This window comes from Sylvia atricapilla, chromosome 9, assembly GCF_009819655.1.
Source record: "Sylvia atricapilla isolate bSylAtr1 chromosome 9, bSylAtr1.pri, whole genome shotgun sequence".
Taxonomy (NCBI): Eukaryota; Metazoa; Chordata; class Aves; order Passeriformes; family Sylviidae; genus Sylvia; species Sylvia atricapilla.
Window position 1 is genome coordinate 16,731,839 of NC_089148.1, and position 14,212 is coordinate 16,746,050.

General features: G+C 36.6%; 1 protein-coding gene across 2 annotated transcripts in view; it reads right to left on the bottom strand.

Annotated features, from left to right (window-relative positions):
• ADGRL4 (adhesion G protein-coupled receptor L4) overlaps positions 1-14,212 on the bottom strand; it is a 73,510-nt gene that overhangs the window by 15,287 nt on the left and 44,011 nt on the right. For both annotated transcript variants that reach the window (XM_066325112.1, XM_066325111.1), the window contains 9 exons: positions 13,687-13,757; positions 11,820-11,993; positions 11,547-11,730; positions 9,207-9,323; positions 7,921-8,114; positions 6,468-6,635; positions 4,747-4,950; positions 3,505-3,725; positions 3,344-3,410 (listed from right to left, as the gene is read on the bottom strand). In XM_066325112.1, the coding sequence (XP_066181209.1) occupies positions 3,344-3,410; positions 3,505-3,725; positions 4,747-4,950; positions 6,468-6,635; positions 7,921-8,114; positions 9,207-9,323; positions 11,547-11,730; positions 11,820-11,993; positions 13,687-13,757 (1,400 nt within the window). The remainder of the gene's footprint in view (positions 1-3,343; positions 3,411-3,504; positions 3,726-4,746; positions 4,951-6,467; positions 6,636-7,920; positions 8,115-9,206; positions 9,324-11,546; positions 11,731-11,819; positions 11,994-13,686; positions 13,758-14,212) is intronic.

Genomic DNA, 14,212 nt, shown 5'->3' on the forward strand with positions numbered 1-14,212 from the left:
TTTTCATACCTTTTTTCTCTGGGGTTTATATTTGTCTTTGCCTCAATCAGTCTTGGCTTGCCATGTGTATGAATGTTTGTCCCTTAAAGCTTGAGATAAACTCACGTTTCTATTAAAAAGTTTAAATACATGTTATAAATAATTTCTCCATACTTGTATGCTTTGATCTAATCTACTGCTTAGTTTTAGTTAAAATGATTGTGGTTCTAAAGATTACAAGTGTTAGGAGGAAGAAATAAGTTGTAGAAATTATCTTCAGTTTGCAGCTTGTTTTATAAAGGTTTAAAATACTCTTTCTTTGCTAAGTCCATCTAAAGAGTTTCTGACCCACTTCTTTTCATGTACAGTCACCAATCTAATAATAATAATTATAATAATTCTTAGATGGGATCAATAAGGCCATTGCTTTGCACTTAAGACTTCTAATAGAACCTTAGTATTAATAAGCAAACACCTTCAGAAGTAGCGTTTCTGGTTAGGCAATCAGAGGAGAAGCTAAGTTGTACTCCTGATAAACACTTGAGCTCCCTATGCTTCATTATTACTACAGATTTACAGCCCAGAAACGTGTCTGAAATAATGTGCCCTGAGACAGCTGACCCATTGGTACAGGAGGGGTTCTGTGTTCTGTTCTTCATCATTTGCATGCTGGCTCAGAGGCATATTACAGTACAATCCAAACCACAAATCTCCTGGGCCCCCACTCACAGAAATGGAAACTGTCATTTGGTACATGGGCATTTGTCCTGACAATGATTTAAATATTTTTGTGAAAGAATTTTGTGGTGAGTAGCCCTCTAGAGAATTGGTATCCATGGTCTCCCAACTATCTTGGAAAACCTGCAAATTTAGTGCTAGTAGTAGATGAAGCTCAGGATTAACAGTAAAGTAGAGCTACCTGATTTTTCAGCTTTCAATATGATGGTTGCAGTGCCCTATCTGGTTATCCCAGAACAAAAGGGATATTTTCTTGTCAGAGTTCTTAATTAATATTTTTTTTTCTTCTTTCTCTTTAATTAGCTGTGGGCAGAATGGAAATATTGAGAAATATTTGGCTCCTGTAATTAAAAGGACTGCCTGAGTGGCACTATTTTGGAAAGAGTTTAACCTTTGTCAAGTTGGAGCCCATGCAGTGTTCTCAACAGGAGGGCTGGACAATGGAAACAGAATTGCTACCAACAGTGTGCTTTCCATGGAGAAGACATCTGACACCAACTTCATCTTCTAATGTCAGTGTCTATTTTCGTGGGGTTTTCCATATTTTCCTTAATTACCTGGATAAAGCACAAGCAAAATACCTAGGTCCCTGCACCCTTAGAAAATGTCCCTCTTGCAGTTCAGGCTTCATTTTGCTATCACTCCATCAAAACAAGCTGTCCAAATCCTCAAAAAACCCTGGAGCAGCTGAAGCACCTTGCTGAAATCTGATTGCATTTCCCTCCATGGTTTAGTGGCATATTGTTATGAAGAGACAATAAATAAAAGTATGCAACTACTGTGAAAACAACTTAGCATAAAATTCTTCTATAACATAGAAAAAGTAGCTGAACAACCACAGGGTTCTTTGCTGTTCAGCTACAGGTGTTTTGCATGGTTTCACTTAGGCAAGTGAGTAAGAGAAAAAGAAACTATCTGGCTGCTCTCCTCATCCATAGGAGGGCTGCACTGGCACACAGGCCTGGATCAACTTCTAGCACCTCCCTTTTTCCTTTTAATTTGCAGGGATTGCTGGAAGATCTGGTGTGCTCAAAGAATGTCTGTAGGCTCAGAGCCCAGCCTGCAGGATTTGCTTCTGCACCCAGCCAGATTTACAGCAAAGCCACTGCAGCCCTGCTCTGCCTCTGTGCCATGTACCTGGGATCCCCGCTGGGCACAGCTCAGCTGGAGCTGGAAACAAGGTTACACAAGCATGCACTTGGGGCATTTTGTGTGTTTTGATAATGCGATTTTCCTGTGCTAACCGCACAGAGATACATCATTGGGCATAAATCTTTACCTGAAGGCAGATGAGGAACAGGAATGAGAGTAAGAACAACAAAACCCCAGCCCTGCTGCCTCCATGGAAGAAAAGATAAGGTCCAAAGAGGAAATAGGAAGCTGTAAACTTAAAGCTAAGAATTGTAAGAATTTCCTAGTAAAGGATGATGTCTTGCCATGATTTTATTCACCTTAGTAACCTGCTGGACACCAGGGCCATCTGACCCAGAAGCATAGAGCTAAGGGAGGTCATCGTGCTCTGCATATCCAACTCTGCTGTGCCCACAGGAAGGGTGAGATGGGGAACCTTAATCTTACAGCTATATCTGGCAGGTTGTTTCCGGCTGTACCCAATATGCAGTGAGAATTTGGTGTAAAATTTGACCAGAAATGTACGTGATATTTATTAAACTTTGAAATGAACGATGCCTTGAAATAAAACTGTTTCACTACCAAGTCATATGTGTTAGGATCTTCCACTTTTTCTTTTAACAAATCCTCACATTATACCAAATAGCGTAAAACGCAACATAGTTGTCACTGGCTTGACCATAGATGTGAGACCTCACTATTGCACCTTCTCCTTCTGTTAGCTCCAGCTATCAGTGTCAACACAGTCTTACAGAATAAAGCCCCATTACAGCTAGAATGGTTCCTTAAACTTTATAGCACTCAGAAATGCTCCCGAGACACCAAAAACATCTCAATTCAGAATTGAACATGTAATACCTGCCAAATTCGCAGGTTTGAAACCACTTCCAATAGGAATTAAAAAGGCCCTCTTCACAGCTGAAATAGGGCTATCAATACTTGACTTGTCTGCCCGTGTGAAATAGCGGGTTCTTTTCTCTGACGTCGCAATTTAGTTTAAAATGGCTTTGATGATGACAGGGTACATGCGAATGATAAAACCACAGAGATGACAGTCTAATCTTACAAAGATGACCGATCACTGATAAGAGATTAAGTCACACAACATTTGAAAAAACAGATTATCTGTCTGCTAGGATGGTGTCTGTGTACACCTCCTGCTGAGACGCCAGCAACATACAAAGACACTTCTCTGTAAAAACCAGAATTACTTCACAGAATTTCTCAAACCGTTGGGATAAAAGAAAGAGAGCAAGGAAAAAAACTCCTCTGATTTTATATTGAACTTTTTTTGTCAAACATTCATTTTTCAGACTAGTAAAGTATTTAGATGTACAGCATATAAATAATTTAGAGGTACTATAAAAAGGTCTAAATTAGTCAATTCTGCCCTATAATTAGCACTCACAGCTATGCTGGCAGTGGGTGGGTGATTATTAAACACCTTTTATTATTGGCTTTATGTACTACAGTAAAAAATTAAAATTATACTTACAAGAATTATTAGACATGCTGGTCCTATAAAACTCCATATAAAGTTATTCTTAGTGCTGAGCCAACATCTGAAAATTAAACAGCAGAAAATGCCTTGAAATGTGCTTTTGTGATTATTGTCTCCTTCCGTATGATGATTTGGACACAGAAATGGTGACTTACACTTCTGTGGTGCCATAGTACTTGTATCCCAGTGCAGCAGAGATTCCAACGACCACGGCTGGACTGACATAGCCAAAGACATAGAAATTCTTGTGCAAGAAACCCTTGTTGTAGATGACTCCCACAACTATAAGGTAGAGGTGAATGCCTTCAATGCACATCCATGCAAAAGCAGCTAGGAGGAAATAATGGAGTAGTCCAGCAGTAATTGAACAGAAGAGCTAGAAATTCAATCAGAGAAAGCATGAGTCATGATTGTATTAATAGGCCTTTGTCTATATGTATAATAATGCACAGCCGCTGAGTGGCTCTAAAGTGGTGATTCAGCCCAGTTGTAATGCTGGTTAACAAGAACTTGGCCTACACCCATTTGCACATTCATTCATTAGTGCTTTCTGTAGCAAGTGGTAAAATAAAGTAAAATAAAGTTAAGTAAAGTAAAATAACATTCAACTTTTAAATTTAGTGTATGACTTCCCAGAAAAACTGTATAAATGGTTTGACTAGGTTGATCCTATTATTATAGCTAAGCAGTCTATATGCTTGATCTGCACAAAGTTAATTTTTATTATTTTTATGGCTTTATAACTAGACATCACAAGGAATTGTTTCTGAAATAGCTTTTGTTATAAAAAGTGTTTATTAAATGATATTTTTCAATCCATCAGTACTGGATTGCTACCTCAGGGATAGCGGCTCATATTTTTTCAAGTGATTTTAAATACTATTCAGCTACTTATTGTAGGCAATTTTGATAATTTTATGCATAATTTTATTTCCTGAAACTAATCTGACATACAAAAATCAACACCCTTTCTTTCTGAAAAGCAAAAGGGACAGATCAAGACCTCACATGGTGTCCTCCAGCTAACAGCTCAAAATCTCAGATGTCAGCTTGGGATTGCAGCTCTGGCCTGATTTTAGAGAAAACTGTCACCCTGGGAGCCACCAGTGTGCCTTTATACAGCATCCCAAGTGAAGTGAAAACGCTAAACACGTGGAGATCACAGCCTCAGTAAAGGTGACAAATTTTAAAAGAAACTCATGGAGCAAAGTCAATATACACCAGCTCAGATGAAGACTCTGCTTCTTTAAATGACCATTTTGTATTTCCTGTTACTGTACTGGGAAGTCAGGGTCACTGTTGTGGGTAGGAAATGTGAGGAGTAGAAGGAAGATCATATCTTATACTGTATATTTATTTTGCAATACAAAATCAAGGCACAAGAGAAAACTACCTACCTTATTATTGTTCATATTAATTCCAATCAGAAAAATAAGTTCCGCCAGGAAAAGGCTGCAGCAGAGGTTTTTGTGAATTGTCGTTCTAGTGCTTTGAATTTCACTGAAGAACCAGAATGTGAAAATGCACATGGAGAGGCAAATCAACGAAATAATTATTCCTAGCTGAGTGATTCTTGTAAGAATGCTATAATTTGTAACACCCTGGGGGAAAATTATAATATAGTATTTAAAAGAACAGCTTTGTAACTTCTCAAGAAAGATCTCATTCTATAATACGGCTCTTTTCTTATTTTCTACAAAATATTAATCAAAACTGTTTATTGAGTTTCACTGGAAATGTAAACTCTGGATAATCTAAAAAGTACTGGGTTTTTCTGAGAAAAATATAATTCCAGGGGAAATTAGTAATAAACTGTACATATTCCTGCTCTTGGATTTTCTGATATTTTTTAACAAAAAACTTTTTATTAACATCAGTATCTCCTAATAAGATTTTCAAAATCAGATCATTTTAGTGAATGACAAATACACTGGCAGTAGGACATCTATTAATACGACACAAACATTTTCTAATATAAAAGGACTTATCACAGCAGTGACTTAGATAAGCAAAACTGAATAACTGTCTTACTGAATTTGCAACATGATCAAAACAAGACTCTGAAATAACAATCACTTCCAGCAAATGCTATTCCAGATATGCAATATGAACTTTCTCCAGAGAAACACAAGATATTTCAATACTGGACATGAATATTTTCTGTATAAGAATACATTTCTTTTGCTGTTTCCTATTTGAACAAAGAAACTCTGAAATACATGACTGTACATCATCAAAAAGATAGCATTCAGCTGACCATAAAATGCATCTAAGTATTTTTTTACTAAATAAAGGATGAGAGATTCTTCACCTCCCAGCCTTTCTTTTCAAAATGACTATATAAGTACCTGCAAAGGTTTTAAATTTGAACTGAAGACTTAGGATGCTATTTAGCAACCAGGAAACAGCCTCTATCAGCATGAAATTCACAGTGTGAGAGAGCTGTCTCAATACAGTATATTCATGCTAATATTCTGCTTGCTGTCAGTTCTGATACCTTATAAAGCTGCCTCCTGAGGCAGGACCTGAGCTCCTGCAGATCCCCACCGAGATCCTGGAAATCTATGGGGCTTCTTAACATAAGAAGGACATAAATTGAATGGCCATTCTCCCGATTTTGTGCTGTCTGTGAGTGTCCATGTTTAATAGTCATAAACTTCAGATTGATTATGCTGCTGCAAACTCTCCAGAGAGAATTCAAAGCAGATTTTTAGATGCCAAGGTTAGACAAATGGGTGGCAAAGTTTTGAGATACAGAAATTCAGGGCCATATGGTTACTGACCACCAATGAATGGCAGATAAATCCCACAGCAGTCCTAAAGTGAGATTTAAAATGAAATGCAATGCTCCAAAAATAAGCACAACAGACTGTGTTTTTGGAACAAGATATTTTGCTGCATCACTGCTCTGTAATACTGCAGAAAGGACATAAGGAAATTCAAACACATATGGGAGGAATTTTGTTTGCTTTGTGCACAATAAATTGTGTGTTTGCTGAACAAAACCAGGAGACAACCTAAAGGGGGGGTGAGTATGCAGGTTGCACTAAAATAAAAACATAAGGAATGAAAACAGAAGAAAGTGTCAGGTAAAACACTAAATTAAAATAGCACTTACAACGGAGCCACCTGAGGACATCAAAACAGCAAAATGAGTCAGATGATTACATTTGCATGAGATATGAGTGGAGTTGGAATGTGTCAGCTCACAGCCTTCTGTAGCCCAGTTGCCATTCATTGTGTCTGAGTAGTTCCAAAATGCACATTTAATGTCTTTATCTGCAGTCTGGAACAGAAACAAGATGTTCTGCTGATGGCAAAAGGCAGGATATTTCCCATCAAGAGACCTTTCTTACGCTAGACTGCGCAATTCATTAAAAAATGCTTGTTATCATTGGAAGGTTGGGAAACAAAAAACACATTCTGCAAGGCCTATTCCAAGCAATTAAAATGTGGCTGGGGATGGAAGCAATTTATTCACACAGCTAAAACCCCACCAAACATGTAGTCTAATCAGATTACTGAACCCTTCTGGCACCTGCAAAGATGTTGGAATTTTTACCTATTGAAAACACTGTTATATATACACTTGCACCTGCTGAACATGGACTAGACTCCAAGGTTACAGCCACATTGCTTACCCATTCCAAATGAGCAGCTCAAAAACTGAGACTTAGTCTGTGCATTTTACAAAGCAATCTGGGACAAAGCCAGGGTCGTATCACACCTGCTCTATCACCTGCTACACAACAGTGACGAGTAAGACTATTAGTATTACTTAGTACAGTTAGTGCTTACTAAATCTAGTTAAAGGCTAAGTCTCCACTGTAATACAGGCTTTATACATTTATGCAAATTTATATAAAGGTGATTTTCAACTCAGAAGGGAAGTAATAAATTTAAAAGCTATGTGACCAAGGTTAGCACCTTGTCCCATTTCTCATTCCACTGCAGAGTTGCTTTCTTGTTATGTTTCTGATTATTCTTGCTGCCATGTAATGTGATTTTTCACATATGAGTGAAGCCAGCAAAAATCTGTATTTGCTGGAAATAAACCTCTCAGTTTTAAATAATTATGTTCAGATTTCAGAAATAACAAAGCTTCAAAAGTATAGGTTCTGCTATTACCCCCTAATTCCAGGTTACTTTTTTTTTTTTTGCATTAACCTTGAATAATTTCTTCCCTTTTTTAGTATACATGCTTAAGTCTTTCAAGAAAAAAAAAAAAAAACCAAAAAAAAACCCCACCTAAATACAGAACAATCAAGATCCTGTAATATTCTCTGGTTTACAGAGAATCTACATTTTATCCATATTACAACCCAGCAAAGATGGCATTATTGCCCTTGTTTTAGTCCCATAGCAATTTTCCTCTGTATCACGTTTAGTATATTGCACTTAGGATGTCACTTTTGAGATTAATCTTATTAGAGTAATAAATGGAAACCTCACATCAGCAAACAACAGAATTATGTCGTAGTTTATCATATGCTGCAGGTATGCTTACATCACATAAAATGATTAGCTAATGTTTTGTTTTACTCGAAGCTGATAATAAAACCCCCCCTTACCTTGGCATACTTTAAGGTAAATGTTATTTTCTCAAGCTCATAGAGCGTGGGTGGATTTGAGCTAATTGCAACAGCTATAACTGCTGAGCTGACTGTCTGTCTGTGCTCTGAGGGATCTTTGGAGGAGCTGTTTTTAGGCGAAGAGAGCAGAGCACCGATGTTGCTGTACCGCAGAAAGACAACTGCAACAGTGCCTATCAATCAAACAGACCAGGGTTAGTAGTTTGTGGGTTTTATAGAAGAACAAAATTGAGGACATTAAGGAAACAATAAACAATAGACATTATTGCTGCTATTGCATAAAATATGCAAAACAGATGGAGTCTTTGCGGAATACTTATAAAAATGCTTTAGAGACAGTGAAATATAGCTTTATTTAAAACAATGTAACTGGCATTAGGAATAAAAATGTGTGTTCGTACTGGCAATACTAATTAGATATATGCACATATATTTTTCCTAGAGTAATGTATGCTTGCTGCTGTTCTCCAACTGCTTACACATGTGGTGTCAACTCTTATAAAGTAAAATGTCTCACACCTCAAGTAAATACTGGACCTTTCTGAAATACCTTGCTTGCTTTGACTTCCATGACAGTGGACCCTGGATGGAATACAAATAGGGAAAAGGAAAAAGGTGGTTTTGGATTCAGTGCTGATCTTAAAAAATTTAGTGACTTCCTCCCTGGTACCACAATAAACCACATTTTTAGGTACTGTGTGAGTTGTGAGATACAGATTAGATGGAAGATGATGATTTAATAATTTTTTCCATGTTTATGAAATTATGTGGGTTAATTTCTGAGCTATTTAAACACATACCTTTATATTTAGTGAAGACAGTAGTTACAAGCCCTTTCTGTAGCACTTTGATGTACAAGCCAGATCTGGGTCCTGCTGATTTTGGTACTAAAGATTACTTGCCCCAGTGAGCTACTCTCTCAATGGAAAGATGCGCCAAAATTTGAAGGAGAATTAGCACAGAGAGTTGAAGGGGCTGGTCCAAAGCCATACAGCAGATTCATGGCTAAGAAAAGGATAAAGCTCAGATCTGTGATACCAATGCCCTGTGTGAAAACTCATTGGATACTCACTGTGCCACTGGATATGTTAGAAATATCAGTCTTGAGACAATAAAGGAGAAAGGGTGATAAAAATATCTTGTCTTTATACTTAGCAGTGTGGAAGTTCAGCCTAGGTAAATTGCATGTTTGGCTGTTTTCTAGTGGGTACAAGCCTACCCAAGGTGTTTATTAACCCACCTACTCTCCAGCCTTTGTTTCTTACCATTTGGATGAGGTTCCTTTCTCTTCTTTGGAGAGATCTTTATGTAATCTCCCCCCGTGTATACATGAGGGTGGATGTGTTTCATGTGGTGTGAATCAAAAGCAAAAGCCTTGAGTGCTGCAAAAAAAGAAAAATACTGTACAAATCACAGCTCCATTATAGCCTACCATAATTTAGAGTTGGGTTAATAAATGTGCTATTGGATTGCATAATTACTGTGAATTTTAAGACTCTATCCTCGTGCAAAATATTTCAAGAAAAATGTCATTAATATGTTTGTTTAAACATCTATGGGTTTTTTTATTTTCATGCATACATTTTGCTCTCATACTTTTTACTCTTTTCATGAAAAATATAGTCTCCTCTTTACCTTGCCTTAAATTAGGTACTGGAAAAAAACAATGTAGGTTACTTTAGGAAGAGCTATTGCTTTATTAAAAATGTATTTCTGAAAGGGGCCACAAATCACAATTATAAAAAGGAAAGCATAAAATTCTCCACTGAATAATAACATTTGATAAAAGCCAGTTTTTGAAAAGTATATATTTTATGGTTATCTATCCAGGCTACCAAATGCACATTGCACCATGAACTAATGATGTGTCTTGTCAAAAAGCAAACAAACAGGCTTCACCCCTTAGGACAAAAACTACGTTAGAGTCTATTGAGCTCTTTATTTGCTTCATTACGGTGCTGAGTTTCAATCACCCAGGATGGGAACAAAAATAATTTAATCAGGCTATTTTTAAAAACAAAACAAAACAACAGCAAACTAATCTAAAACTTGACTGACAGAGGAATATCACTAAGCTAGACCATCTGCATTGCTTATACCACAGCACACAAAAATAATATGAGCTATTCAATAGACCAGCTGTCAGAAAATGTTTGTAAGGGCATAAGAAATTGTTTTCTTTGTCTGGAGTTTTGAAAAGTTCATAGTCCAAGAGCTTGCACCGAAAAAAGCAGTGGAGAGAAAGGGGTGATGTCATAGGTCTTATCCCAAAATAGTTGTGGGTGGCGCAGGTGAGGCCTGTGAAAAAGTTATTCATGCTGAAAAACAGTAACAAAAAATTTTAGTGTTTGGGTCCAATTTGGAAACGAGCTCATTCAGTTTACCATTTGAGAACAAAACCAAGGAATATAATCATTAACCTTTCAACACAGGAATTCCTCTCCATTCTCTTAATCAGCTTCTTCTCTCACCTTGGTGACTGATATCTACAGTTCCACTGTGAGACTGCACTCCAATCCTCTCTTCCTAACTTTCATGGCCTCAGCTCTGTGGTGATGAGAGCCTCTGCTTTCAAGCAAGGGAGGTGTGGGGAGGGGGCACAGGGGTTTTACAGCCAGCACCTGGACCTGCTACAGCCCCAGAAATGCTCTGCAATAACAGAAGTCTGATTCTACAGAGTCTGTGTCAAGGAATAAATCCCTTCCTACTTTTTCATCACTCTAATTTATTTTCAGAAAGGTGAGGGAAGGACAGGTGGTTTGACCTGCCTTGAGATCACAGTAGGAATCTTTCTCATCAAGTCTTCATATAAAACAGAAAGATAGTGAGAGACACTGAAGGACTCTACTAAATCTAAAAGAAGAAATAAGATCACATACAGTTTGGAGACATCCAGAAAAATAAAGATGAAATTGTGGCCATTGACAAAGGAATCAACCATGCTTTCTCAGGATTTTCAAAAGTGGCAGGTGTCAGCCTTAGTCTGTTCTCAGTGAAGGAATGGTAAAACTCTTATTACCTCAGCAAAACCAGCAGGTGTTGGTGGGAAGACACCAGCACACAGGGAAAAAGAAGGTAAGTGAGCAAAATGGTGCAGTTGGGACTAACCAATTCTCCTCCTGGGGAATTCCTCTTAAAATGAGAAATTCCCGTTGAGATAAAGCCACTCAAGTTTAAACTCACTAGGTACAATCCTTATTCCAAGTTCATTTATAATAACTACACTGAACCAAAAAGAGTAAAAAAAAATCTGTAGAGTGCAAATCCAAATTTTGTTCCACTGGTGTTTTTTATGCATAAGATGCATAGGATAATTTTTACAAATTAATCTACACTGTGTGAGTATGCCCATAGTCAGAGATTTAAAGAGAATATGAAAAGAAGTTCCCAGAGACTCTTGATTTTTTTTTGCTCTGGACTCAAATATTCAGTCTTTGAAAATTATGATACCTACACTGAAAGTCAGGTGTTAGCTACAAAAATCATACAAATTAACACCTGTGTCTTTCACATAACACCATTTCTAATCTTCATAATAGTGCTGAAAAACTCCTCAGATTAATTCACATCTAAAGTATATCTTAGAATAATTTTCTTTATCTTACCTATGTCACTTGCATTAGCATCCAGCTGGGCTGTCTTTTTGAAGCTCTGGGACATGACAAGTGTTGCCTGCTCTGCAGTGTGCAGCAGCTTAGTCAGGCTCCTCCTTTGGTTATCCACAGGTAGAGCTTCCCAGACTGTCATTTTGTCTTTTTGTAAAAAATTGTTCACAGTGTTGACCAAAACCTGTAAGTAAAAGCATGTGTTTGGGAAGAGTCATACCCCATCTTTGGAAAAAGGATAAACCCTAGAGCTCCAAGGCTTGATCCACTCACGTTAATGGTGGTGTTGTGAAGGGCTTCATTGTCAGAGACAGAGTCACTCATGGTGCTCCACGATGAATAAGACAGTGCTTCAACATATGAAATCACTTCCACAGGTAAAAGCGGTCCCAAAGTGCTTTTGTTAATTTCTTGTAGCTTCTCCAGAGGTGTTTTTAAATGACTAATCTGAAAAGTGCCAGAATTCATATCTTTATGAAACAAGTAAAGCCATATTTCTGCACTTGGAAATAAACCCAATAGACTGATTTCTGTTAACTAACATCCTGGTTTATAAGACATTAGTGCATAAACAGCCCTAGTCGGTCAACAGGTTGACCTATAAATTATTGATATTACACACATCTGGTATAACATTCATAAGTAATCATGATTAAAAGAACTGTGTGCTATCATTACATATTTTTCCCTACATCAGCTCTTTTATTTATTCTGATGATCTAAAGTCAACTAGTAAAGGTTCTGCAAAAAAAATTAAATATCAGTCATATGATTATTCTGTTTCTGTATTAATGTATTGACATTTCTTTTAAATTTTGACTGAAGAGGTGGGAGCAGATGGGAAGTATTTGTAAATTTTTTAGTTGTTTTTTTCTCAAATGCAAATTATAAAGCATGTAGTTGAGTAAACTCTACTGCCTATTTCAGTGCTTCAGCTTATAAATTGCTAAATGCACTTACATAATGCTACTAGTTTAAAACTATAGCAAGTAGAGAGTGAGATGAAGATTTACCTTCCACATTTCAGTCTCATGGCTGAACAAGAGATGAATTCTTACTTCACAATACCGGAATCTAATTAATAAAACACTCAACATCTGATTTTGTATGATCTCTACTCTTTGCTGTTGAACAGCTTTTATGGGGCTTGCTTTGTCTTTGACTGCCACTGAACAGAACTAGAAAACAGGCTAAAAATCTGACACTTATTTACACAAAAGTATTTTGAATTATTAATTTAAGTTTAGTTTGAGCATATCCTTTTAAAAATCTCACTCTAAGAGTCTGCTGCAACATTTACTACATCTTTCCATCTAAGTGTGATAAGCAGGTATTATATTTGATATAATGCATTATATGGCAAGTAAGCATAAAAATATGTGAACACAACATAAATATAATACTAGATAAATAAAATTCTTAAAAAAATAGCCTTTTGAATCCAGTAACTTAATCAAATAGCTTAATATTAAATGCAAACATATGCAATTGCTTTTAAATTATTTATGTGTATGCTTGATTTATATTTAAAATTAAACAATGCTGTAGTTGTAGAATAATGAATAGTGTATTCATTGATATATTTTTAATTTGCTTCAGTAATCTCTGTTTCTGGTGAAAAAAATATTTTTTAGTGAAAAGTACTCTGGCCACAGAGTACTTGTTTCTATAAGTCCTGTATCACTTTATACACTTGCCTTAAAGGAGTAAATAAACATACCAAGATGTTATGGCTCCCTTTTCTATTTAGTCACTTGTTGATATTACTTTTGTAAACTATCTTGCCTTCCTTCTGAACAAGCAAATAATTGCACATCAGTAAATGCAGCAGTGTGTAACTCCAGAAATTACAGAAACAGCTGAGTGATTACCACACTTCTGAATTTTTCATGCATCATGAATCACTTTGCTGGAAAGAGAACACGCAGATTCCCAGCAAGTTATTATCATGAGTAGAACATACGACCCAGTTCAAATAATTTGAAATTATAAAAAAGCCTTCTGTAAACATGCTTAAGTTCAATTTTATGCTTCAAGCCTTTGTTAAAAACTGTTTAAGAACTATTATAATTGAAACAGCAGTTTCAAACAGAAACAATTAAAAGATTTGAAAATTAATCTACAAACCAATGCTACTTACTCTGGCTAAAGTTCTATTAATATGTTCAGCTATGCAGTCTTTGAATAGCTCACACTTGGCCTTTGGATTTTCTGTGAAAATAAGAAGGGAAACGAATTATACATTGCAGTTCAATCAATATTCAATACATACTAATTGCAAGAGCTCTTGTCTAGGTCATTCCCCAAACTGCCAGCATTCTGAATTTATGCACATAAAACACAGCATTCCATTGTCAATCCACAATTACAAAAGCTTTGTCTTGGCCAAAGTTATAGCATTGGACTGGAATGAGCTGTTTTATTCAGGTAGAGAGTTTGGTCCCTTTTAGGGGACTTCCACTGGTGGAGTAGAGACAGCTCAAATTTACAGAGGGGAGTACAGATCTGACAACTGTGAGGAGGTAACCATTATTTCAAATGGATCTCATCACACTGTTTAGCAAAAATACATCTACAAAATTATTCTATTCTCAGGAATTGTAGATGCCACAGCCTTGCCTCTTTTTCATGTCTTGCTGATTAATCTAACTGAAGATAAATAGGCA